We start from the raw sequence: 25913 nt of genomic DNA, 5'->3' as shown, positions 1-25913 counted from the left end.
CACCACTTCTGTAGCTGTAAAAATTTACTTGGAAGTTTTCAGTTTAAGAACAGACTGCTCCTGGTCCTAATTAGCTTGTGAGAATGATTGAGAGCAGAGGTCAAAGAGATATATTAAAAGTAGGGCTGTCAAGAGATTAAAAAAATTATTCACGTTTAATCACATGACTAATCACGCTGTTAATAATAGAATACCTTTTATTTAACATTTTTGGATGTTTTCTACATCTTCAAATATATTTATTTCAAATACAACACAGAATACAAAGTATACAGTACTCACTTTATATTTATTTTTATTACAAATATGTGCATTGTAAAAAACAAAAGAAATTGTATTTTTCAATTCCCCCATTACAAGTACCATAGTGCAATCTCTTTATCATGAAAGTTGAACTTACAAATGTAGAATTATGTACAGAATAACTGCATTCAAAAACAAAACAATGTAAAACTTTAGAGCCTACAAGTCCACTCAGTCCTACTTCTTGTTCAGCCAATCGCTCAGACAAACAAGTGTATTCCTATTTGCGGGAGATAATGCTGCCCGCTTCTTGTTTACAATGTCACCTGAAAATGAGAACAGGTGTCACAAGATATTTACGTGCCAGATGTGCTAAAGATTCGTAGGTCCCTTCATGCTTCAACCACCATTCCAGAGGACATGCATCCATGCTGATGATACAGGTTCTGCTTGATAACGATCCAAAGCAATGCGGACCAATGCATGTTCATTTTCATCATCTGAGTCAGACGCCACCAGAAGATGGTGGATTTTCTTTTTTGGTAGTTCAGGTTCTGCAGTTTCTACATCAGAGTGTTGGTCTTTTTAGACTTCTGAGAGCATGCTTCACACCTCGTCCCTCTCAGATTTTGGACACCACTTCAGATTCTTAAACCTTGGGTCGAGTGCTGTATCTATCTTTAGAAATCTCACATTGATACCTTCTTTGTGTTTTGTCAAGTCTGCAGTGAAAGCATTCTTAAAACAAACATGTGCTGGGTCATCATCCAAGACTGCAATAACATGAAATATATGGCAAAATGCAGGTAAAACAGAGCAGGAGACATACAATTCTCCCCCAAGGAGTTCAGTCTCAAATTTAATTAACACATTTTTTTTTAAATGAGCATCGTCAGCATGGAAGCATGCTTCATGCTTGCTGGAATGGTGGTCGAAGCATGAAGAGGCATACAAATGTTTAGCATATCTGGCACATAAATATCTTGCAATGCTGGCTACAAAAGTGCCATGCGAACACTTGTTCTCACTTTCAGGTGACATTGTAAATAAGAAGCGGGCAGTGTGATCTCCCATAAATGTAAACAAACTTGTTTGTCTTAGCAATTGGCTGAACAAGAAGTAGGACTTAGTGAACTTGTAGGTGCTACAGTTTTACATTGTTTTGTTTTTGAGTGCAGTTATGTAACAAAAAAAATCTACATTTGTAAGTTTCACTTTCATAATAAAAAGAATACACTACTGTACTTGAATGAGGTGAATTGAAAAATACTATTTCTTTTATCGTTTTTACAGTGCAAACATTCATAATAAAAAATAATATAAAGTGAGCACTGTATACTTTGTAGTCTGTGTTGTAATTGAAATCAATATATTTGAAAATGTAGAAAAACATCCAAAAATATTTAATAAATTTCAATTGGTATTCTATTGTTTAACGGTGCGATTAAAGCTGTAATGAATCATGATTAATTTTTTTAATCAAGATTAATTTTTTGAGTTAATCGCATGAGTTAACTGTGATTAATCGACAGCCCTAATTAAAAGGGCTTAATTTATTTTAGTACCTATTCTTTCTGTCAGTGTGTGTGCGCTTGACATAAACTATTGAATCGAAGGGAACTGGCAGTTCCTAAAAGATGTAATGCTGGAGGCTCAACATCAAGCTATTCTGATGCAGAGGAAAAATAAGAAGAGTCACAAGAGGCCAATGTGGCTGCACAAGGAGCTTTTTAGCTATCCAAAACCCAAAAGGGATTCATACAGGAAATGGAAGGAGGGGCACGTCACCCAAGGAAGTATACATGGGAATAGTGTGAATGTGTAGGGACAAAATCAGGAAAGCCAAGGCAAAGAACGAGTTACAGCTGACAAGAAATGTTAGAGACAACAAGAAGGGGTCTTCAAATACATGAGACAAAAAAAAAGAAAGATCAAGGACAGTTGTGGGTCCGCTGCTCAATGGAGAAAAACTGGTAACGGAAGATGATAGGAAAGCAGAGCTGATCAATGCCTACTTTGCTTCAGTCTTCTCACAAAAAATAACATGTGACTGGATGACTAGCGAAGTTACCACAGACAATAAAGGAGAAAGGATGCAGATCGAGATAAGTAAAGAACATGTTAGAGATCTTCTGACCAGTCTGAACGAATTGAAATCAGTGGCCCAGATGCTATTCACCCGAGGGTACTGAAGAAATTAGCTGAAGAAATCTCAGAGCCCCTGGCAATAATATTTACAAACTCATGGATGACAGGAGAGGTCCTGGAAGACTGGAGAAGTGCTAACATAGTGCCCATCTTTAAAAAGGGGAAAAAGGAGGAGCTGGGGAACTACAGACCAGTCAGCCTCACTTTGATATCTGAGCAATGTATAAAGCATTCAATTTGCAAATACCTGGAGGATGAAGAGGTGAGCACTAGCAGCCAGCATGTATTTCCTAAGAACAAATTGTGCCAAACCAGCTTCATTTCCTTCTTTGGCAGGGTAACTGGTTTGATGGATAGGGGGAATGTGGTAGACATAATATACCTGGACTTCAGCTAGGCTTTTAACAGTTCCACATGACATTCTGATAGGTCAGCTGTAGAAATGTGGGCTTGGCAGAACTACCATTAAGTGGTATACAATTGGTAGGGCCAATGGACCATTTTGGTCAATTTCACAGCCATAGGATTTTAAAAATCATAAATTTCATGATTTCAGATATTTAAATCTGAAATATCATGCTGTTGTAACTTTAGGGGTCCTGACCCAAAAAGGGTTTCTGGGGTGCGTGTGTAAGGTTATTGTAGGGGGGTCATGGTATTGCCATCCTTACTTCTGTGCTGCTACGGGGGGTGGCGCTGCCTTCAGAGCCGGGCAGCTGGAGAACAGTGACGGCCGGCCGGGAGCCCAGCTCTGAAGGCAGTGCCGCTGCCAGCAAGAGTGTAGAAATAAGGATGTCAAGGCATGGTATTGCCACCTTTACTTCTGCGCTGCTGCTTTCACAGTTGGGCCCTCTCCAGCCCAGAAGCTGCCATTCTCCAGTCACCCAGCTCTGAAGGCAGCAGTGCAGAATTAAGGGTGGCAATACCATGCCGTGCCATGCTTACTTCTACACTACTGCTGGCGGGGCACTGCCTTCAGGGTGGGGCATCTGGTCAGCAGCCGCCGCTCTCTGGCCACCCGGCTCTGAAGGCTGTGCAGAAGTAAGGGTGGCAATACCGTGACCCTCCTACAATAAACTTGCAACCTCCATCCCCCACTGTGACTCCCTTTTGGGTTGGGACCCCCCAGTTTGAGAAATACTGGTGAAATCTGTATAGCATAGGGTAAAAGTACACAAAAGACCAGATTTCACAGGTGAGACCAGATTTCATGGTCCGTTTTTCATTTTTCACGGTCATGAATTTGGTAGAGCCCTAATAATTGGTTAAACAACAGCAAACAAAGAGTAACTATTAATGGAATCATGTCAGGTTTGGGGGAGGTCTCAAGTGAGGTTCCACAGGGATCTGTTCTGGGTCTGGTGTTTAACATCTTTATTAATTACCTGGATGTAGGAATAGAGAGTATACCAATTATATTTGCAGATGACACAATGCTGGGGTGTTGACCAACACTTTGGAGGATATGCTAAAATTCAGAGGGATCTTGATAAATTGGAGAACTGTGCAATAGACAACAAAATGAAATTCAACAAAGACAAAGGTGCTACACTTAGGGAAGAAAAACCAAACACACAAATACAGACTGGGGGATAACTGGCTTGGCTGCAGCACTGTTGAGAAGGATCTGGGAGTTGTCATAGATCACAGCCTCAACATGAGTCAGCAATGTGATGCTGTTGCAAAAAAAAGCAAATGCAATTTTAGGTTGCATTAACAGAGGCATACCGTGCAAGACAAGGGAGGTGATAGTACTTCTTTACTCAGTGCTGGTTAGGCCTCAGCTGGAGTACTGTGTCCAATTTTGGTCACCAACATATAGAAAGGATGTAGAGAAAGTGGAAAGGATCCAGAGGCGAGCTACAAAGATGATCAAAGGGATGGAATGCAAGCCATATAAGCAAAGGCTGAAGAAACTGGGTATGTTTAGTTTGGAAAAGAGGAGATTAAGGGGGGACATGATAGCAATCTTCAAATACCTGAAAGGCTGCCATAAAAAAGATGCATAAAAGTTGTTCTCTCTTGCCACAGACATCAGGACAAGAGGTAATGGGTTCAAACTACAGCATAGCAGATTTAGATCAAATCTCAGGAAAAACTTCCTAATTGTAAGAACAATAGGACAATGGAACAGAATGCCGAGGCAGATTGTGGAAGCTCCTTCACTGGAGGTTTTCAAAAGGAGGCTGAATAGCTATCTGTCTTGGATGGTTTAGACACAACAAATCCTGCATCTTGGCGGGGAGTTAGACTAGATGACTCTTGAAGTTACTTCTAACCCTATGATTCTACTGTACTTCTGTCTAACACATCAATTACTGTACCCTGGGCAAAACAAGAGCTACTGCATATACCTGATGTGACATTACACCCCATATTCTTCATAAAAATATTGTTATGATATGAATATGGCATAACTAAGACATGTTTTATGCAAGATTGGTCATGTATCATTGGAAAGGTTATCCAATTTGTATACATATATCATTTCTGTATCTGAAGTTAGGAATATTGATTACGTAACAATTACAACTGTGTGTGTACTTAGGGAACACCCACTAGACAGTAGGCAATCATCCTCAATGGGCCATTAGGAAGAACAATAAGACTTGGAAGATATAATCTCCCACCTTCCTGAGATGCTCCCAGCGTTGCTGCTTTGACACTACAGGGTCAGGTGATCATGTCACCTGGTACTAGACACCCCCCCCCCCACCCCCATCTTGGGCTTTCTGTGTTTTTCCATTAAGAGTGGATGTTAGATTGGGAAACAAAAGATTCCTGCCTTATGTAAATTCTATTTAAGGCTGGGAAGTAAGTCAATCAGGACTTTTCCCCATTGCCTCCCTGTCCAAGAAGGAAGATTGCAAAAAGCATCTGAAGGAAAAGGAACTAAGCTGAGGGAAAGGCAAGGGCTGAGTCCAGGCTGACACAGGGGTCCAGTCTGTAAAGAGAAACTACTGGAACTGTAAGCTACAGAAACTCTGCAACCTGCCTAAAACAACATTTAGGGTGGGAAATTACATTTTGTAACCTGTTTCTTTAGTGAATTAAGCTTCGGTTGCGTGTTTTGTTTTATTGCTCAGTAATCAGCTTTGTTCTGTTTGCTAGCCCTTATAATCACTTAAAATTTACCTTTTGTAGTTAATAAACATTTCTTTTTTATTTCAAAACCCAGTTTGTGCAATTCATATCTGGGGTGGGGGGCAAAAAGCTGTGCATATCTCTCTCCACATTGAGGGAAAGGGCAAATTTTTATGAGCTTATGCTATGCAGATCTTTCTATACAGTGCAAGACAATATTATTTTGGGTTTATACCCCAATGAAGGTGTGCACGTGAATGCTGGCCATTCTCCTAGCTAAATCTTCCAACACAGAGCTTATTTCAGTCTGTGTCTGCAGCTGGGTGTGGCCTTACCTCTGTGTGTGCTCGAGAAGGTTTGAGAGCCTAGTACAGCAAGAACAGGGTGAGGAAACCCAGGCTGGTGGAAAGGGTGGGCTCAGTGGGACTGCAGCACATCAGGTGGAACCCCAGGAAGGGGATTCAACCTGTCACACTTGACACATTGCAACATGCCACTGTGATTTCAGTGGAAGATGAGGCAATAAATAAACAGCACAGCAGCTGGAGTGAAGGACTAACAACAAAGCTGTTGCTGAGAGCTATACGTGTCTAGGGAGGAAAAACTACACCCCTCTAGCCAAATATTTCTAAAATGTACATAATAAATTGAAGCATTTTTCAATTTAAGGGTTGGTAATTAGCGACTGAATTTATGTACAAATTCTGAAGTCCTGGTACTAAAAATTTTAAGTAGCCATCATTCTAAACTCAGAAAAATCTAGGTTAACACTGAGAATACTGACATTTTCTAAACTTCCAGTCACATGAATAGTTAGAAGGTGTTTCTGTGTATGTACACAATGTCAAAAGGGTTAATAATGCAAAACCCATCTCTTTTTAACTACAATCTCGGTATAAAACAACATGACTTACTGTCTCTCAGACACCTCTCACTTACTTTAACAGCACAAATTCACAATACTTTAGTCACAGATTAATCTGTGGTGTCTAAACCATCATCACAAACACTACAAGGAAGCCTACAACCTAACTGTTTGCTAACTAACTTGAACTAACCTGAAATTACCTGTATTAACTTGATTGCTGGACTTGTTTAAAGAAGACACAGATATCTGAAATGTACTGACCCTATAAGGCAGGGGTGGGCAAACTACAACCCGTGGGCCACATCTGGCCCGCCAGCCAATATAATTTGGTCCTTGAGCTCCTGCCAGGGAGCGGAGTCTGGGGCTTGCCCCACTCCCGCACTCCAGCTGGGGAGCTTGGGCCAGGGGCCGCTCCATACATGCATGCTGTGGCTCCGCGCAGCTCCCGGAAGCAGTGGCATGTCCCCTCCTCCGGCTCCTAAGAATAAGGGCAGCCAGTGGGCTCCACATGCTGCCACTGCTCCAAGCACCGCCCCTGAAGCTCCCATTGACCAGGAACTGCAGCCTATGGAAGATATAGGGGTGGCGCCTGTGTACAGGGCAGCGCACAGAGCCGCCTGGCTGCACTTCCGCATAGAAACCAGAGGGGGGACATGCCACTGCTTCCAGGAGCTGCTTGAGGTAAGCGCTGCCCAGAGCCTGCACCGCTGAGCCCCTCCTTTGCCCCAGCCCTGATCCCCCTCCCACCCTCTGAATCCCTTGATCCCAGCCAAGAGCACCCTCCTGCTGGAAGTAGAGCTGTGCAAATAATGGATTTTTTGGTTCACTGGCAATTCTGAAAAAAATCAGAAACAAATAATTTTGGATTTAATTTAATTTTTTAAAACAATTTCCTATGAAGGAAATTTTGAAATAAAACTGTTTTTAACAGGAAAAAAAATCAACTGTTTTGGAATGTTTATTTCAACACAAACACTTCAGCTAAGCCAACATGAACTCACAAACCATTCCAGTGTCACCGAATCTGCATTTTTTATTGAACAAAGTTTCACATACCTGTGGGTGGAAGTGCTTTGCATTGCTGTACAGAGATATCCGTTAGCTGATCCACTGCGCTCGTGAGCTCCAAAGGGAACCCCCATCCATGCCTTGTCAGTTTTAGGAAAGTTACTGAATGGCCCTTGAGTGTAAAAGATTGTCCACAGAGAAGCTGCCAAAATATCTAAACAATATTTACTCTTTTACCCACAAAATAAGGGCATCAAATGAAGGTGTTTTCTCTCAGTGCTCTCTTCCATTCTCTCTCATTTTTACATACACAATCCCACTCCTATTTTATCCTGCCATGTGAAATCACAATACTGAATATGTGATATCACAATTTTTGCCATAACCCCAGCAAGAGAATCATGATTCATTGCAGCACTAGACAAGAAAATAATTTTTGATTAATTATTAGTTAAGCCAGGCTGTCAAAAGATATAACCGGGGAAAAAAGCTAATATAAAAACAGTCTGAAATGGTAGCAAATAAAATAAAAATTATTAATGACAATATCATTTCATCATCTCATATTTTTTCACATTTGTCTCTGAACAAAGGTCTCTTTTAGTGGCTTGTGGTCTTTAAAATTTGTCATTATCTTTTCAAATGGTCTCTAAACTCCTGTTTAGTTCCTTGTGATGTGCAGCACATGTCTGCCATGCTGCAGTAATAATATTCCTTTTAAATAGTAATTAGAAGGTTTGGTAGGAGGGGAGGGGATGATTCTGGTACTGGTTTGCTGGGCATTCATTTCTCTGTATAATTTTCACATAAGCAAGCAGAACGACCCTGCTTCTTACATTCATTTCACCAGTTTATAAAAGAAGGCATGTTTTACACACTGGGGATATAACATGGAAGACAGTAGGTAAGAATAGGAGGGCTGTGCTGAATTTTCAGTCCATCTGGGTTTGTCCATTATCATAAAGAGTTATAAAAGCTGTTAGTATTCAATCCCAGTCATTGGCAGGTGGCATTGCAGTTAATGGACCAAATGAGGCTTCAGAGGCATTTTTCTACCCAATTAACTCCAGAAAATTTAACACCTGTGTAAAACTCATTTTTTTCTTTTGCCAAAGTAATTTTTTTTAAAACATTTCTTTCTTTGACAGACTATTTTCCTAAGGCAGCATCTGCGCCACAGCAAAACCAGCCTTTTCAGTCACCAGGGAAAGCGGCAACGGCCCAAGAAATGGTGGCACTCCAAATCATTGCTAAGAAGTCATCAGAGGTAAATGCTATAGGGAACAATGCTACTGTTGGAGGAGAGGGGTTGAAGGATGCCTAAATCAGTCTGTTCTGATCCTTATGCTATTTATTACCATGGTAGTGAACAACAAGTAGCAGAGAGCAGGTCAGAAACACACTGGAGTTTTCCAAATTAGGATGCGATCTCAGAGCCAGCTTTATGATTTGTGGGTCCCCAAACTCCTGGAGTTAGGGGAATTATGCTGTCCACCATCTCCCCACTCTAGCCCAACCGTTGGAAGAGGCTGGACAAAGAGACTGGACATGACTTGCTAAGTCTGTATAAAGCTCCCCGAAGTGAAGGTTCCCAGCAATCTTCAAGGAAAACTCCAGTGTTGTTTTTAAAATTTTGTATCAAGAGAACATCAAAGCTGTCTTCTTAAAATTGACATTAAATATTAAAAAAGGTACAACTCCATGAAGAATGCCATTATCTTGCTAACGGGTAGAAATTAGGACAGGGAGCAATTTAGTGTGCATTGAAATCAGCCAGGAAACACTGGATTGTGAATACCAATTTTTGGTAAATTTAAAATAAGACAAATTTTTCAGGTAAACATAATTTTGTTTGAACTTAACTTGCCTTACTTTATTTTACTGCAAGATAGCATCTAGGAATTTCAAATGGAGATAAACTGAAGCCTCCCCCTCGGAGAAATAGCAGGCAGCTGATCTGTCCCCTTCCCTTCTTTTCAGCTTTGTATTCTTATACCAGATCATGCATCCTTTACCTCTGACCTCAGTACTAAACTCCACCCATATTCTCTGCTCTGCCTTCCCGAGTCCCTACAGCCTGACTTCATCAGTCGAACTGTAAGGCACCCACAGCTCTCGAACCTAGTCCACAAGGTTTACAAATGAGACTCTTACCCCATGTGCCACTGCACTCCAAGGTCAAATAAGGAAACTGCAGCTGAAACCCCACCAACAGGGGCTATATCCACTGACTCAGCAGGATCAGCTGACTAACAGTAGACTGCTGATTGGACACTTTTTAGCATGAGGCTTCCTGTTCTTCCCACACTCCTTGTCTGAGCAACTAGTCACTAGGCCTGCAGCTGACCAGACTCCTGAGACTAAGTTCCTGCTTCCTCGTCTGGTTCCCACTGTTCCTCACCTCGTTCCTTTTCCTGCTCCATTATCCTAACTCCAGTTATTGACTCTGGCTTCTTGACCCTTAGTGCGCTTCTGGCTCTGGTTTGATCCTTAGCATGGCTTCTGACTGACTCCAGTTGTGACCCTTGGTGTGACTCCTGACCCCAACTCTACTCTGGACTCCGACCATTAACTCAGACTGCCCATGTTATGGGCCCTGACAGTTAGCTCAGACCCTTTCAGTCTCTTCCAGGACTTGTTGCTGAACCCCTGGACCGAGTATGGACATTAGTGGTGCTCCTGCCTCACCAGTGCTCCAGGGGCTTGTGAGTCTGTGGAAACAGATTACTGTCCTCCAGGCTGAGAACCAGAGACACAGGGATCAAATACGGCATCAGCAAATTGCTCTGTGTGGGAACAAGTAGCAGCACTTGGAACAACTGCAGGTACCCACTTAACTCCCCTTATGACACCAGGTTGGGTGACCAACCCCAGAGTTCCATTACCAGAGAGATACGATGGTACCTGTAGCAAGTTTTGCAAGTTGATTACCCAGCGCAGACTCCTATTTGTGCTCCAGCCGCAGGAATATGCCATGGAAAGGATCACCCAGTGCTGACAAGATAGGATTCTTTCCTGCAAATATTTGCCACTATTTTTGAGGACCTGCATAAAACTCGCATGGCAGAGACTGCCTTACGTAAGCTTTGGCAAAACTGTGGTCAGCCCCTTCCTGTGTCACGCAGTTTAGATGCTTGGCCACAGACATTGCCTGGGGAATGATGTCACACTCCTCCATCAGTTTCAGCTCAGTCTCTATGACAAATGAAAGGACAAGCCTGAACAGGTAGACTCTCCTGCCATGCTGAAGGCCTTAATGGACCTGTGTATCAGGATAGACATCAGACTTCATGAACGACAAATGACATGCAGGAAGCCCCCCTCTATGTTCCACACTTGCCCAATGTTCATCCCTCATACTCAAGGAAGTCTGGCCCTAGTTGAATCCATGCAGATAGGTGTGGTGCAGTCCCACCTGACCCAGAGCGAGTGAGAGTGCTGGAGACAGGAAAACCTCTTTTTCTACTGTGGAGAAGCAGGACAGGAGGTATCCATGTGCCCTGCCAAAATCTCTGCCAGCCCAACAGGGCAACAAAAATGATTAGGGGTATGGAACGGCTTCCGTATGAGGAGAGATTAATAAGACTGGGACTTTTCAGCTTGAAAAGAGATGGCTAAGGGGAAATATGATTGAGGTCTATAAAATCATGACTGGTGTAGAGAAAGTAGATAAGGAAGTGTTGTTTACTACTTCTCATAACACAAGAACTACCAAATGAAATTTGGGTCACCAAATGAAATTAATAGGCAGCAGGTTTAAAACAAATAAAACGAAGTATTTCTTCACACAATGCACAGTCAACCTGTGGAACTCCTTGCCAGAGGATGATAACAGCATTCAAAAAAGAACTAGATAAATTCATGGAGGATAGGTCCATCAATGGCTATTAGCCAGGATGGACAGAAATGGTGTCCCTAACCTCTGTTTGCCAGAAGCTGGGAATGAGCGACAGGGGATGCATCACTTGATGATTACCTGTTCTGTTTATTCCCTCTGGGGCACCTGGCACTGGCCACTGTCGGAAGACAGGATACTGGGCTAGATGGACCTTTGGTCTGATCCAGTAGGGCCGTACTTATGGCCCAGGCTCAGCTGGGGTCTCGAGCCTGGGCACCACCATTGAAAGATCCCAAGGTTCTGGTCAACTGGGAGCCCATCATTCTTCCTTACGTCGACCAATTCCCCTGCAACTGCAGATCCTGCAGGACAGACAGGCCTTTCCCATGCAATGGGCCCCAGTTGACTCGGGAGTGGGGGATAATTTAATGGATTTCTCTATAGCTCAGGTCCTCAGCCTTCCAGTAAAACCACAAAACACCACAGATGAGATAGAAACAGTAGACGGGTTCCCACTGATGTTGGGCCCAGTTACTCAAGAGACCGCATCTTTAAAGTTGTGACTGGGGAACAGCAGGAAGTCCTACAATTCACTCTTATTAGTGTCCTGCATCTTACCTTGATTTTGGGACACCTGGCTAATCTGGCATGACCCCCATATTCTGTGGTCGCAACACATTATCTCTTTCCCATTGAGCTTCTCCCAGTTCAAGAACCTGGAATCCTAGAACCCAAGCTGGGGAAACCCAATTGAAGAACCCAGAGGCCCATCCACATGGTGGCAACTCCACTGGATCCAGAAACACCAGTTCTCCATGATGAACCATGCCTTCCCATAAAATACCGAGACTACCAGGACATCTTCGAAAAAACAAAATGCACGCACACAGTATCCCTGCATCATGATTTATGGTTGTCCCATAGACCTGTGAAACCAGAAAAACCATCACCCCACATACAGAAACCGCACCATTTCCTTTGTGAATCTGTCTTGCCTTGATTCTGACCAACAGGGAGGAACTGGTAGCGAATCTGAAGGTGAAAGGCAATTTGGGTGACTGTGATCACGAAATGATAGATTTAATGATTATAAGGAAAGGAAGGGAGTGAGAACAGGGATAATGGATTTCAAAAAAAGCAAACTTTAACAAACACAGAGAACTGGTAGGTAAGGTCCCATGGGAAGAAAATCTAAGGGAAAAAGGAATTCAGGGGAGCTGGCAGTTCCTCAAGGAGACAATAATAAAGGCACAAACTGCAAACTATTCTGATGCAAAGGAAGACAGGAAGAATAGTAAGTGATGAATATGACTCCATCAGGAGCTGTTTACAGTCTTTACTATAAAGGTTAATGATGACTAAGGATAAGATTCTGTCACGGAGGTCACAGACTCCATGACTTTTCAGGACCTCCGTGACTTCTTCTGGGGCGGGTCTGGAACAGCTAGCCAGCGGCCAGCCCCAGGGCTGCCAGAACAGCTGACTGGCAGCCAGCCCCGGGGCTGCCGGAGCAGTGTCTGGGGTGGGGTCAGTCCCCCTGGGGCTGGAGCTGCAGCGGTCAGCCCCTGCCACAGGAGCAGAGTCTGTTTTTCTCCCTGCCCCCCAGATCATTTTTAGTAAAAGTCAGGGATAGGTCATGGGCTTCCATGAATTTTTGTTTAGTGCCCATGACCTGTCCCTGACTTTTACCAAAAATACCTGTGACAGAATCTTTACCTTAATGATAACCAGATACTCAATACAATTAATATTGACAACCAGGGGGAAGGAACGCAGGCCAAAATAGGGAAAGAACAGGATAAAGAATATTTAAATAAGTTAGATGTATTCAAGTCAGCAAAGCCTGATGAAATTCATCCTAGGGTACTTAAGGAACTAGCTGAAGCAACCTCAGACCCGTTAGCAATTATCTTTAAGAACTCCTGGAGGACAGGAGAAGTCTCAGAAGACTGGAGAAGGGCAAACATAATACCTGTCTTTTAAAAGGGGAATAAGGTGGTCTATAATTCCCCAGGTCCTGTCAGCCTAACTTTAGTACCTGGAAAGGTACTGGAGCAAATGATTAAACAATCAGTTTGTAAGCACCTGGAGGATAAGGAATAGTCAGCATGGATTTGTCAAGAATAAATAATGTTTAACCAACTTAACTTTGGACAATCCAAGACTTGGCATGCAGTAGCCTGCTTATTCTGGTGGCCACAGAGGCGGGATGATGTCTGATCCTACATCAGGTTCTGTGACACCTGCGCTTGGACTAAGACCTTTTGAAGCAAGCGTTTTGTCCTCCTGATACAGTATGAAAACCTTTCCCGACCCTGGTCACATAAAACCCTTGATTTCTTAATAGAACTACCAGAATCAGAAGGACACAATACTATACTCACAATAGTGGAGGAACTTACCAAAAAGGCCCACTTTATACCGTGCATATGCCTCCCAACTGTAGAAATTACTGCAAACGCTTAATTATGCATTTTTTCACTTCCATGGCCTTCCTGATCATCTTACCACAGATTGAGGCTTTCAGTTTACATTCAGGGTTTGGAAGGAAGTGTTTTATGTCTTGGATGTCCATTTGCATACATCCACCTCCCATCATGCCCAGACATCTGACCCAATCAGAATGGGTCGACCAGGCACTTGAACAGTATCTACACTGTTTCCTGAACCACTGCCAAAATAATTGGGTTGTGTTACTCCTGTTAGCCAAATTCACTCATAACAACACAATGTGCTTCGGCCCAATTCAGTCCCTTCTATCTCAGCTATGGTTTTCATCCACAGTTCCATCCCTCTGTCCCCTTGTCCACAACAGTTCTTGCTGCCTCAGATCTGGTACAGACTATTCATAACACCCAGGCTAAATTAAAGGAGCATCCAGAAGCTGCCATAGCCTACGAACATCATGTTGACACATACCACAAAGATGAAGGTTGGTCAAAAAGTATGGCTGTTCACTAAATACCTACAGACCAACCAACCTATGCACAAATTGGATAATCAATACAAAGGCCCTTACACCTTTTAGCAAATCAGTCCGGTGACATATGAATTGCAGTACTCCCTTTGTCCTGGAAGATCCATCTGGTATCTCATGTATCCCTCCTGAAACCTCTTCTCAATAATCTGTTTCCCTGCTGGTGCTACAGCTCCCACCCCCAGTTCAAATACAGGGCCATGAGGACTACATAGTTGGGGACATCATGGATTCCCAAATACACAGAGGAGCGAGCACTGTATTATTTGATCGACTGGGAAGATCGTGGGTGAGAAGAATGCTTTTGGGCGCCAGCTCATCATGTTCGTGCCCCTGCAAAACTACAGGGATCACCATGAAAAGCCTGACCCCATGGTTCCTAGGGACCAGCCTTGAGGGTGTGGGGGAGAAGTAGTGTGAGGCATCATTCAATCCTGCGGGGTTGCCAAGAGGGAGAACCATACCCCCTGCACCACCACCCTGCAAAGCCAGACAAGGAAATTAGTTGATATCCCTCAACAGGGGCTAAACCTGCTAACTCAGTTGCATCACCTGACAAGCAGCAGGTTGATGATGGACACCTCTTAGCATAAAGGTTCCTGTTCCTGCCTTACCCTTTGTCTGAGGGACTAGCTGCTAGGCCTGTGGCTGACCAGACTCCTGAGATCATGTTCATACCTCCTTGCCTGGTTCCCGCTCCTTTTTGTTACCTCGCCTTGTTCCTTTATTTTGTCCCTCATTCTGACTCCAGTTATTAACTCTGGGTTCTTGGTGTGACTTCTAATTCTGTCTCCAGTTTTGACCATTGGTGTGATTTCTGGCTCCAACTCTGGTTCAACCCTTGCTGTGGTTTCTGGCCCCAAAAGAATCCCACCTATTCTCAGAAATAAATTCCAGCCTGCAGCCCGATTTATTATTAGTAGTAATAGCACTGCCATGGCACCTAAGAACCCTAGTCATGCAACAGGTCCTGATTGTGCCAGGTGCTGTACAAACACAGGAGAAAAAGGCAGTCCCTACCCCAAAGTGTTTGTCTCATCCTTGGGATTTATCTGGTAGGGAAGTAATCCAATTGGAGATCACTGTGTTGAAGAAGCAGGGAAGGGAAGAGGTTAGAGGCATGCCATTTCTCAAGGAATGGGTTCCAGGTTCTCTCTCTCTGCAATTGCCAGCAATGAAAATAAAGAAATACAAGTTACATTAAACCAAACACTTACACAACCCCCACCCCCTACTTTTACCTGACATCCTTTCTTAAATATATTCCAAAACACCTAAAAATAGCTTGGTTTCATTTCAGAATGAATTTCTTCTTCTCCTATAGTCAGAAAATGGCAGCTTCAGTGGAATGAGCTAAGAAACACATGTAGCTGTAAGAAGAAAAGGAGTACTTGTGGCACCTTAGAGACTAACCAATTTATTTGAGCATGAGCTTTCGTTTCCATGGTATGCATCCGATGAAGTGAGCTGTAGCTCATGAAAGCTCACGCTCAAATAAATTGGTTAGTCTCTAAGGTGCCACAAGAACTCCTTTTCTTTTTGCGAATACAGACTAACACGGCTGTTACTCTGAAACATGTAGCTGTAGTAAAGTTGAACTATCAAGAAGTATTTCTTAAATGTTATTTCTATTTCTAAGTTTTTGGATATATTCCATTTTGTTATGATAGGAAGCCACAGACATTGTGCTTTAAGCCATTCCCTGGGTCCCCTCTGTGATCAGCAAACAGTGACGAAAGTTGAGACCAGTACCCGTTCAGGACACATCCTACAGGGTCATCATGGTAAACTGCTGCTGGGAGGGAGATGCACACAGAGATCCAGAGTGCCTTACCCTTACTCACATTTAACATAATTTTTCACCATGAGTAATTCCATTTAAATCAATGGGACGACTTGTGGAATCAGGTACAATTCAGTGTGAGTAAGGGTATCCCAATCTGGCCGAGAGTGAGTCCAACCACCACATGGAAGCGGGATTATGCTATCTGGTTAAATTAGCTCTAGCATCTGGCCATCAGTCAGCAGACCTGATACCCACCTGGAACATGTTTTGGAAGGTCACTTATAAAAAAAACTTGTAAAATTGCAGTGATAAGTTTATTAATACAAATAAACATATCCCTGTAGACATGCCTGGGTATTCCAGGGCAAATACTCTTTTCTTTCTTAGTAAGGTCTTAGTCTGGTCTTAGTTATTTGATCTCTAGTCCCTGCACAAAGAGGTTATCTGATTAATATGTAGACTAACACACCTTTGTATATTTGGTAGCTTTATGAACTGCAACTTCACCTGATTAAACTCCTTGTTCTAGAAAGAATTCTATGCTCTCTACCCCCTTCGAGTCTTTTGACAGGGATCTTGGGGAGGAAGGTTTTCCTCATTTGGACCATTGAGGAGACATTGCTTTTTAGATCAGGTGGATGAATCCTACACTATGTCCTTCAGTTGTGGGAAAGCGGGAGGGACACTGGTGGCCTAGGACTTTGATATATTCAAATTCATCCTTGTTCTGTCTTCCAAAATCGATTATATAGCGGCCGGGAGCAACTGCCTCTTCTGACTGGTGTTTACAGAAGTGAATACAGACTCTGAAAGGAGGTGTGTTCAGCCCTTGACCAGTGGGAGAACTACTGCATCCCTGAATGTAAGGGTGGCAATAGGAGGCGGAATAAAGAGGAAGAAAATTCTGGGAGGGGGAAATCCCATCCCAGAGGACCCATTTCTGTGTTCAAAGACATTTTTTTTTCAAATGCACACTATATTGCTCTAAGGGGCATATTCTCTGGCCAGTGCATAAAATTCCCTGTACACTGAGGAGTGGAATATGCCCCAAAAGTTTTATGAAATCTTATGATGAAGTGGAATGAAGTCTTGTCTCTGTCTCTTCCCACTTACTCCTGGCTATTATTTCTGTGGCTCTACAAGGACCTGCTGTAACTGATTTGCTTCCTTCCCCATCCCAAACAAACAGTTTTCTATAAATGGTACCCCCTGCTTTGCAAAGAGGTTTGGAAATGATATTTTTTATTTTAAAAGCATTATCATAGCATGGTAATATCCCACAATCCCCCTGCCAAGCCTCTCCTCTTATTAAATGTCAGCAGCGCTAGCCACAGTCCAGCTCTCCCTCTGTTCAGCAAGCTGCTTTTGCAGTGAATGATGAAACCTGGCATGGATAAACAATAAATCTCATTAGTGATGCCCACATGTGCTGTGTAAGGGACTGTATGTGATCTACAGTACTAAAGGAAAGCACACAGTCTGATTACAAAAGAGAAATTGAGAAGGGTTCATCTCTATGGATGCTAAGTCAACACAGGAAAAGCTTGCACATATTTTTCAAAATGGCTTAACATAAATAAATATTTCAACCCATTCTGTTTTCCATAGACAGCACACTGGAATTTAGGAAAGTAGCACTTTCAGACTCAAAGCCATACTTTCTCTTTTCTTATGCTGCACGCTTTCCTAGTAAAAAATAATACTTAGCACTTATGCAGGACTTTACAATTTAAAGTCACTGTCATTGGCTAATTAAACCTCACTGAGGCCCAGTGGTTGCCATTAAAAAGTCAACATTTATCCAGATACTGTACTGCATAATGAGCAATGATGCTGGAGATACTGCACTTATTTCCTGTTCTCTGAATAGAGAACTACCATGATTTCCAGCACTGTGGTGACTGAAGATGAATGCTGAATTTTTAACGGGGACCACTGTAAGTAGTATTATCCTTATAGTACAGATTGGCAATCTGAGAGATTAGGTGCTTGATTCTCATTTACATAAAGGCCACTTTTCACCACCGTGGCATTGTGAAGAGGTCTTAAAATGGCTGTCAGTGTAATTTACTCAACTTTAAAGCCTCTTCACACTTCCAGAGCTGCATCAAGCAGTCTTAGTGTAAATGAGAATCAGCCCCTAGCTTTGCTGCACATTGTCATTGTCATTCTAGATTAGAATTCAGGAGTTCCTAGTTTCTGGTCTTGTACTTATATCCCTAAAACTTTTTAACGTGGAGAAAGCTTTCAAATGTACCTCACAGAGGCCTTGTCTACACAGGAGAAATTTGTGGTGCTAATCACCAGAAGATGAAGATCACTGGCATAATAGCCATAGCTGTGCAAACAATCCTCCCAGTACCACCCCACAGCACACTGGTCACAACTCATACAGCCTGTGTGGTCTTCTTTCTGCACTTTGTCAGAAAGGAGATAAGTTTGCCTGAAAACACTTATGAATACAAATAACACAACAAACAGCATGGAGTTAGTTGCATGCTGTTTTCACAGTGATCAGACTCTGATTTTATTCTGATTCTATCATCGGCATGTATCTAAGGAGGCCATTGTATCAGAACGCTGCCAGGTGGCTTGACAGCAAATGTGCAGGCATTTGTGGCCATCTGGGGCAATGAGGCGATCCAGGACAACCTGAAACTAGTCTTTCTTTCACACTACTTTAATGTATGACTGGGTACGTGAGCTACTGGGTACCAAGATGAGTATTGCTCAAGGTGGCAAAGAGTACTGAGAGAAGGTAAAGGAACTGAAGGTCCAAGAAGAACAAGGCTTGGGACAATTACAGTAGATCTGGTTTATGCTGGAAAATGTGCCCCTTTTACAACAAACTGGACTGAGTTCTTAGCATTCGCTCTCCTACATAGCCTGAGGTGCTTCTAGATAGCATGGAGGTTTCTTGCAGCACAATGGTGATGGAAAAAAGGAGAGCACAGGATCTGTGACATCAGGTGGACCAGCAAGACAAGGATCCAGACAAGGTGATTCCAGACACATTGCTGGAATCTCAGGATCCAGAGTTGGAGGTGGAGACTATGCCTAGACCATTTCTGCAGGACGCAGAACAGGAGAGATGGCCTCTACAGCAGGTATGCAGCTTTTTATTGTAAAATGTACCAATGGGAGTGGATTTTGTAGGCTTGAGGACAGAAGAATGGTTTCCAGGTTCCTATGAATGCTGTTCTGAGTGATTGTGGATAGGGGATAATGCCTCACGTAAGGTGGAAGTGTCCAACTCTTCCATTCTCTCCGCCCCTACAGAATGAGTGATAGCTACTGACCCTCTCCTCAGTCCACCCAGTTCAGTTCCCCTGTAATCCACCAAGGTCAGCACGTCCCTCAGTAATGTTGCCCCGTGCTTTCTGCTGCAGAGTTCGGGGTGGAAGTGTCTGCTTCAGCTTGCCCAGCTGGCTGTGCCATGTCATGCCTCATGGCCAGACTCAAAATGATGGAGAAGAGGGGAGAAAAAAGTCAAAAGTAACCTAGAAATCACAACAAAAAAAGGTCTAAAAATAAGATTCTATAGCAAGATTGTAATATTGGGCATATTGGTGTAATTGTTCATGTGATATTGTATTTCTCAATCCATACACAGTTTGCTGCTTGTATCTACCTGCAATCAAAAAAAATTTTTTTTTTTTTGCTGTTTAATGCATGAAAAGCAGTCTTAGGCATATTTTGATGGCACAATGAAATACAGATAACTACAGACCATGAGAGTAGGGGAACTAATTATGCTGTCTATCCCACCAGCTCTCAGAGATCAAATACATCAATTGAAGTCTTGTGGAGATATGATTAATCTTAGATGTGATTTCCCCCCAGTATTCAGGAGTTATGTCAAAAAACCTGCACAAAACAAGTCTTCTAGCCTTACAATCAAATTTTGGGGCATTACATATTTCCCTCCACCCCTACAGTAGCTCAGACAACTTCTTCATTCACAGTGTTGGTCCTCGCAAACAAAAACTGCTTTTCTTTCCCTTGTTAATCTAGTTAGAGTGACCACCTCCTGGCCAATCTCCCATCCTCACATTAATCTAGCATAGTCACTCACCCTTATAAATGTTGTGTGTGAATTCTAATACTACATTCCTACCATCTCTGCTCAAAGAAGAAAGTGCCTTGTGACCAAGAACTGGAATTCAAAACTGAAATGGAATGGTTACTTTTGATCACATTCCTTGTTGTATTAAGGGAGGGATGTGCTTTTGCTATGATTATTAACTCTTTTATTTCTTATTTCTAATTTTAGTGGCTACTGTGGACATCCCAGAACAGACCTGGGGGAAAGCAGACTGGATCCATAGAGATGAAATGACTGACAGACCTGAAGTCCAGGAAAAGGAAGAACAGGGAAGACCTAGACATGCACAGAGACATGAATAAAGACTTGGACTGCACATATAAATTTGGGGAGCATAAAATAAACTACCTTTGAGAAATAGGAAGGTTTCAGACAGGACAACAGGGAAATGATGCAGGGCTAATTTCAGAAGGAATGGGAAATTCAAATGGAGGACAGACAGTTCCAAAAATAAATTTTCAACTATTACATAGGGCTCAAGCATAAGTGAAGTACTGATGCAACAACTAGCTGTCTCACCTATGCCTGCAATCCCTGCACAGTAAAACATTTTAAATCAGGATACCACTCCTTATTGAATTACCTCCTACTCTTGCTGCCTCATAGCCATTCCACTCCTTTACAAGATCCTGGAAAGGAAAATTGGAGTCCCAGTGAGATGCACTTTTGAACTTGGAGGATAGCATCTTTATTGCTTTTTATAGTGTACCTATGTCAATTTGTTTTGCTGTTGCAGCTGGCCTGCAACTTTGTGTATAATAGAGGAGCTTCTGGAGTCCTTGCACTAGCTCCCAGAATCCACTGCTTCAGACTGTCAAGTAGGGAACTGTGTGATAAAAAATCCAAAGGGCAATGCAACCATAACTATGTAATGGAGCACAAGTGTGTATACAGGAAAAAACTGCAACCAGAATAGAATGGCTATTGTGGACACACTGCTGCATTGGTACTTACAGCAGTGTCACCCCACCCGTTCAGTTACAAATGGTTCCATTCTCTGCTGTAAACAAAGCCATAAATATGATTCCACTTACCTTCCACACAGTGTTAATCATTTTCCTTGCCACATTTGCTAATTTAACTTATTTAGGCTTTACAGAAGAGTTATCCTTTCTCAGCTTTATCCTCCTATTTGAATTGATCCTTCCATAAACTCATAATCATCAATTTCTGCTATCAGAATCATTTTCACATCAAATGCAACCTGATTCTTACAAAATAAAAACCATTATCAATCTTTGTTCCCAAATAGAACTGAAACCAAACCAAAGCTCTTGGAAAACTTAATGACGATCAGTTAATGTTTTTACCACTATTTTTCATTTCAGTGCAGTCATTGCATTACCTATTTAAGGCGTGAAGCAGAAATAGAGAAATATTGTGAGAAAGGCTTTTCTCACTAATTCTGGCCCTGCTTTGTAGATCTAAGAGGGTAGAATCGTTATCCAAACTTTTGCGTAGTTACATGAACTGAACTACCAAGACTTTGGAGTTGTGTCAGCTTCCGAGCAGTCTAGAAGGATTTGGACTTCTGGAGTATGCTGTTTCTTTGTTGTGAGAAAAATGAAAGACACAGACTTAGTATATTCTTTCTTATTCTACTTTTTAGATTGTTCCTATTATTTCTTTGAATAAAGATGAGTAAAAACAACAAAAGCAGTAATTAAGATTACATGCATGTAGCACAGCACCACTTTCAAGGCTCTATCAGACCATCTTTGGGTTCAAACTTTAAACCTGGGTGTCACCAGACTGCTTCCAACATCTGTGTGTCTCTGTCTGAACCCACCCCAAACACATTAAAACTCTGTAAGATCATATACCTTTCTGTCATTCATAGTCACTGCCACCAGCTGTATGCCAATCACAATTATGCCTCCAAACCCAAAGCTGCCAATGTGACTGGAGTTGCCAAGGCAGATTCATTTTAATCTGTTCTAGGAATTTATTACTTTAATCCTGACTGTACTACAAAAAATAGCCATTGTCGATAGCAGGTGGTAGGAATCAACAAAGAGAGTTAAACCAATGCTGAATGTAGTTTACCTGCAAGTGTGCTAAGGACAGACCTCAACACTGTTTCAACTGCATTCGTTCCTACCACCCTGATGTAAGCAACAGATACTTTTCTAATGTAGACAAGGCCTTAATTCCCCATTCAGCTGCTTAAAGCACTGCTTTGTTAAACCTAATCTGTTAAGACAATTGGAAACCTGCTGTGGGTTTTCACTAGGGCTGTCAAGCGATTAAAAAAAATGAATCACGATTAATCGCGCTGTTAAACAATAATAGAATACCATTTATTTAAATATTTTTGGATGTTTTCTACATTTTCAAATATATTGACTTCAATTACAACACAGAATACAAAGTGTACAGTGCTCACTTTATATTTATTTTTGGACTACAAATATTTACACTGTAAAAACAAAAGAAATAGTATTTTTCAATTCACCTAATACAAGTACAGTAGTGCAATCTCTTTATTATAAAAGTTGAACTTACAATCATAGAGTTCTCTACAAAAAAACCCTGCATTCAAAAATAAAACAATGTAAAACTTTAGAGCCTACAAGTCCAATCAGTTCTACTTCTTATTCAGACAATCGCTCAGACAAACAAGTTTGTTTACATTTGCAGAAGATAATGCTGCCTGCTTCTTGTTTGCAGTGTCACCTGAAAGTGAGCACAGGCGTTTGCATGACACTATTGTAGCCCGCGTAGCAAGATATTTACATGTCAGATGGGCTAACGATTCATATGTCCCTTGATGCTTCAACCACCATTCCAGAGGACGTGTCCATGCTGATCACGGGTTCTGCTTGATAACGATCCAAAGCAGTGCAGACCGATGCATGTTCATTTTCATCATTTGAATCAAATGCCACCAGCAGAAGACTGATTTTCTTTTTTGATGGTTTGGGTTCTGTAGTTTCTGCATCAGAGTGTTGCTCATTTAAAAAAAAAGGAGTACTTGTGGCATCTTAGAGACTAACAAATTTATTAGAGCATAAGCTTTCATGAGCTACAGCTCACTTCATCGGATGCATACAGTGGAAAATAGAGTGGGGAGATTTTATATACACAGAGAACATGAAACAATGGGTGTTACCATAAAGACTGTAACAAGAGTGATCAGGAAAGGTGAGCTATTACCAGCAGGAGAGCGGCGGCGGGTGGGATGGGGGGGGGCAACCTTTTGTAGTGATAATCAAGGTGGGCCATTTCCAGCACTTTACAAGGACAGTAGGAGGGGAAATAAACAAGGGGAAATAGTTTTACTTTGTGTGAAACCATGCTCCACACCTCATCCCTCTCAGATTTTGGAAGGTGTTTCAGGTTCTTAAATCTTGGGTGGAGTGCTGTAGCTATTTTTAGAAATTTCACATTGGTATCTGCTTTGTATTTTGCAGTAAAAGTATTCTTAAAATGAACAACATGTGCAGGGTCATCATCTGAGACTGCTATGACATGAAATATATGGCAAAATGTGGGTAAAACAGAGCAGGAGACATACAATTCTCCCCCAAGGAGTTCAGTCACAAATTTAATTAATGCATTATTTTTTTAACAAGCATTATCAGCATGGAAGCATGTTCTCTGGAATGATGGCTGAAGAATGAAGAGGCATATGAATCTTCAGTGCATCTGGCACATAAATATCTTGTGACACCAGCTACAACTGTGCCATGCGAACACCTGTTCTCACTTTCGGGTGACACTGTAATTAAGAAGTGGGCAGAATTATTTCCCATAAATGTAGACAAACTTGTTTGTGTTAGCGATTGGCTAAACAAGAAGTAGGACTGCATGGACTTGTAGGCTCTGAAGTTTTACATTGTTTTATTTTTGAGTGTAGTTATGTCACAGAAAAACCTACATTTGTAAGCTGCACTTTCATGATAAGGAGATTGCACTACAGTACTTGCATGAGGTGAACTGAAAAATAGTATTTCTTCTGTTTATCATTTTTACAGTGCAAATATTTGTAGTAATATAAAGTGAGCCGTGTATACTTTGTATTCTGTGTTGTAATTGAAATTGATATATTTGAAAATGTAGAAAAACATCCAAAAATATTTAATAAATTTCAAGTGGTATTGTATTGTTTAACAGTACGATTAATCACGATCAATTTTTTTGAGTTAAGCGCATGAGTTAACTGCAATTAATTGACAGCCCTATTTTTAACCTTTTCTGTGAAGAGAGGAAAGCATCTCAAACATTACCTATTTCAATGAAAGTATTTTCATATCTGTACTAGCTGCCAGTGTGTGACACATCAGTGGTCAGGTGAGATGTTATAATCACCAATTTTTGGCTTCCCTCTAAGATCAAATAAAATAAAACAAGCTGTGAGAGGCACTGGGCCAGCTCGTCAGCTGGTGGAAATCAGCATAGCTCCAATGAGTTCCAGGAAGCTACACCAATTAATCCCAGCTGAGGACCTGACCCAACACACTTGACACTGAAGAGATCTGGGTTCTCTTCTCTTGGGGAGATTTCTTTACTTTTCTTAGCCCAGTTTTCCGCATCTGAAAAGACAAAATACTAATACTCTATCTCACAGTGCTGTAGTAAGGCTACATTCTTTAATGTTTGTGAAATGTTTTGCATCCTCAGATGAAAGGTGCTATGAAATTGCAAAGTAGTTGTAGTATTACAAAGCTAAAGTTGGGACTGGTAAAAGAGAGTCCTCATGAAAACACAAATCTTTTCAATAATAGCAAAGGAAACATAGGGCCAGAACATTTCTTTTTGTATCAACGGTCTTTTTTTTTTTTTATAAGTTTGCTCTAGGGCGAAAGTCACCCTGTAGTAGAATAACAGATTGAAGTACGTCCCTTAGTATTTTAAAAGGTGACCAGAAAAGCCTGCAAGACCTCATTATAGGGTTCTGTGTTTCTCCTATAATAGATGATCATATCACTGACACCTAGAGCAGAACAGTGAGCTGCATTCTTTATGGTACTTTAGACATTAGTGACATCAACTTTAGTAGGGGAAATGCAGCGCCCTGAACTCAGATCTCAGCATGTAGATAAGTGGGAGAAGTCAGCATTCAGTTATTTTTGTTCTTAAATGTATACTTGCAATGGCCTGATTCTCACATGGAAAAATGTCTTATCAGTCTTAAACATTTTAAAAAAAATTCAGTCTGTATTTAATGGCCAGTGGTTTTACTAAAAACCAACCAACCAACCAATTTAGGTAAGTTGCAGTTAACACCCTGCCCCTTTCTTGGTTTTAACAACACCTGTAAAGCTCGAGTCTTCACCACTTTGAGCAGCATCATTTATATCTGAGTGTTCACTGATTAACTGATTATTTCTGTATTGTCTTCTCCACCAGGACTTGATAGTATTTAGTGAGGATGAGCAGACCCCCGCCACCACCATTTTGCCACGCCCGTTTCATGCAGAGGGCTCTTCAAATGGAGCACCACCAGCAGTGCAGGCAGCTGCCAGTGACTCCTGGAACAGAAGTATGATGGCTAAACAGTTCAAAACCTGAGCAGGGACAGAAGTTCTGTATTAATATAGAATCTTTAACTGAATGAGCTTTACCAAAATAAGTCAGTTTGGGAGGCATTTTATTCAGCAGTAAAGTGATTATATAACATAGCTGATACATGGGCCAAAACTCACATCAGCTTCTGGTTTATGTATCCTGTGCTTCAAAGAAATGTCCATTCTAATGGACAGGGAAAGAGTTCATTGAAATGGGCAGACCTAAAAAGGGTTCAGTTTGATTTCAGGCAACCATCCATAAATTTGGATGCTTGTTTTGATTCTGTCTCCTTTGGTTTCTTACCGTCAACCCTATGATATTAATTAGACCCCCCTGAAGACTTCC

At 41.8% G+C, this 25913-nt stretch overlaps 1 protein-coding gene across 1 annotated transcript in view; it reads left to right on the top strand.

The window, feature by feature from the left end:
- The window catches only part of ENTHD1 (ENTH domain containing 1), a gene marked incomplete at both ends in the record, with an annotated part of 40720 nt that extends 15149 nt beyond the window's left edge, over positions 1 to 25571 (top strand). The window contains 2 exons of the mRNA XM_084632548.1: positions 8500 to 8618; positions 25410 to 25571. Coding sequence (XP_084488674.1) covers positions 8500 to 8618; positions 25410 to 25571 — 281 coding nt within the window. The remainder of the gene's footprint in view (positions 1 to 8499; positions 8619 to 25409) is intronic.
- Positions 25572 to 25913: the final 342 nt, after the last annotated feature.

The sequence above is a fragment of the Lepidochelys olivacea genome (assembly GCF_965140295.1).
Source record: "Lepidochelys olivacea isolate rLepOli2 genome assembly, chromosome: 1".
In the NCBI taxonomy this organism is placed as follows: Eukaryota; Metazoa; Chordata; order Testudines; family Cheloniidae; genus Lepidochelys; species Lepidochelys olivacea.
The sequence above is the reverse complement of the archived record's forward strand: the minus strand, read 5'-3'. Positions and strand labels throughout refer to the sequence as shown.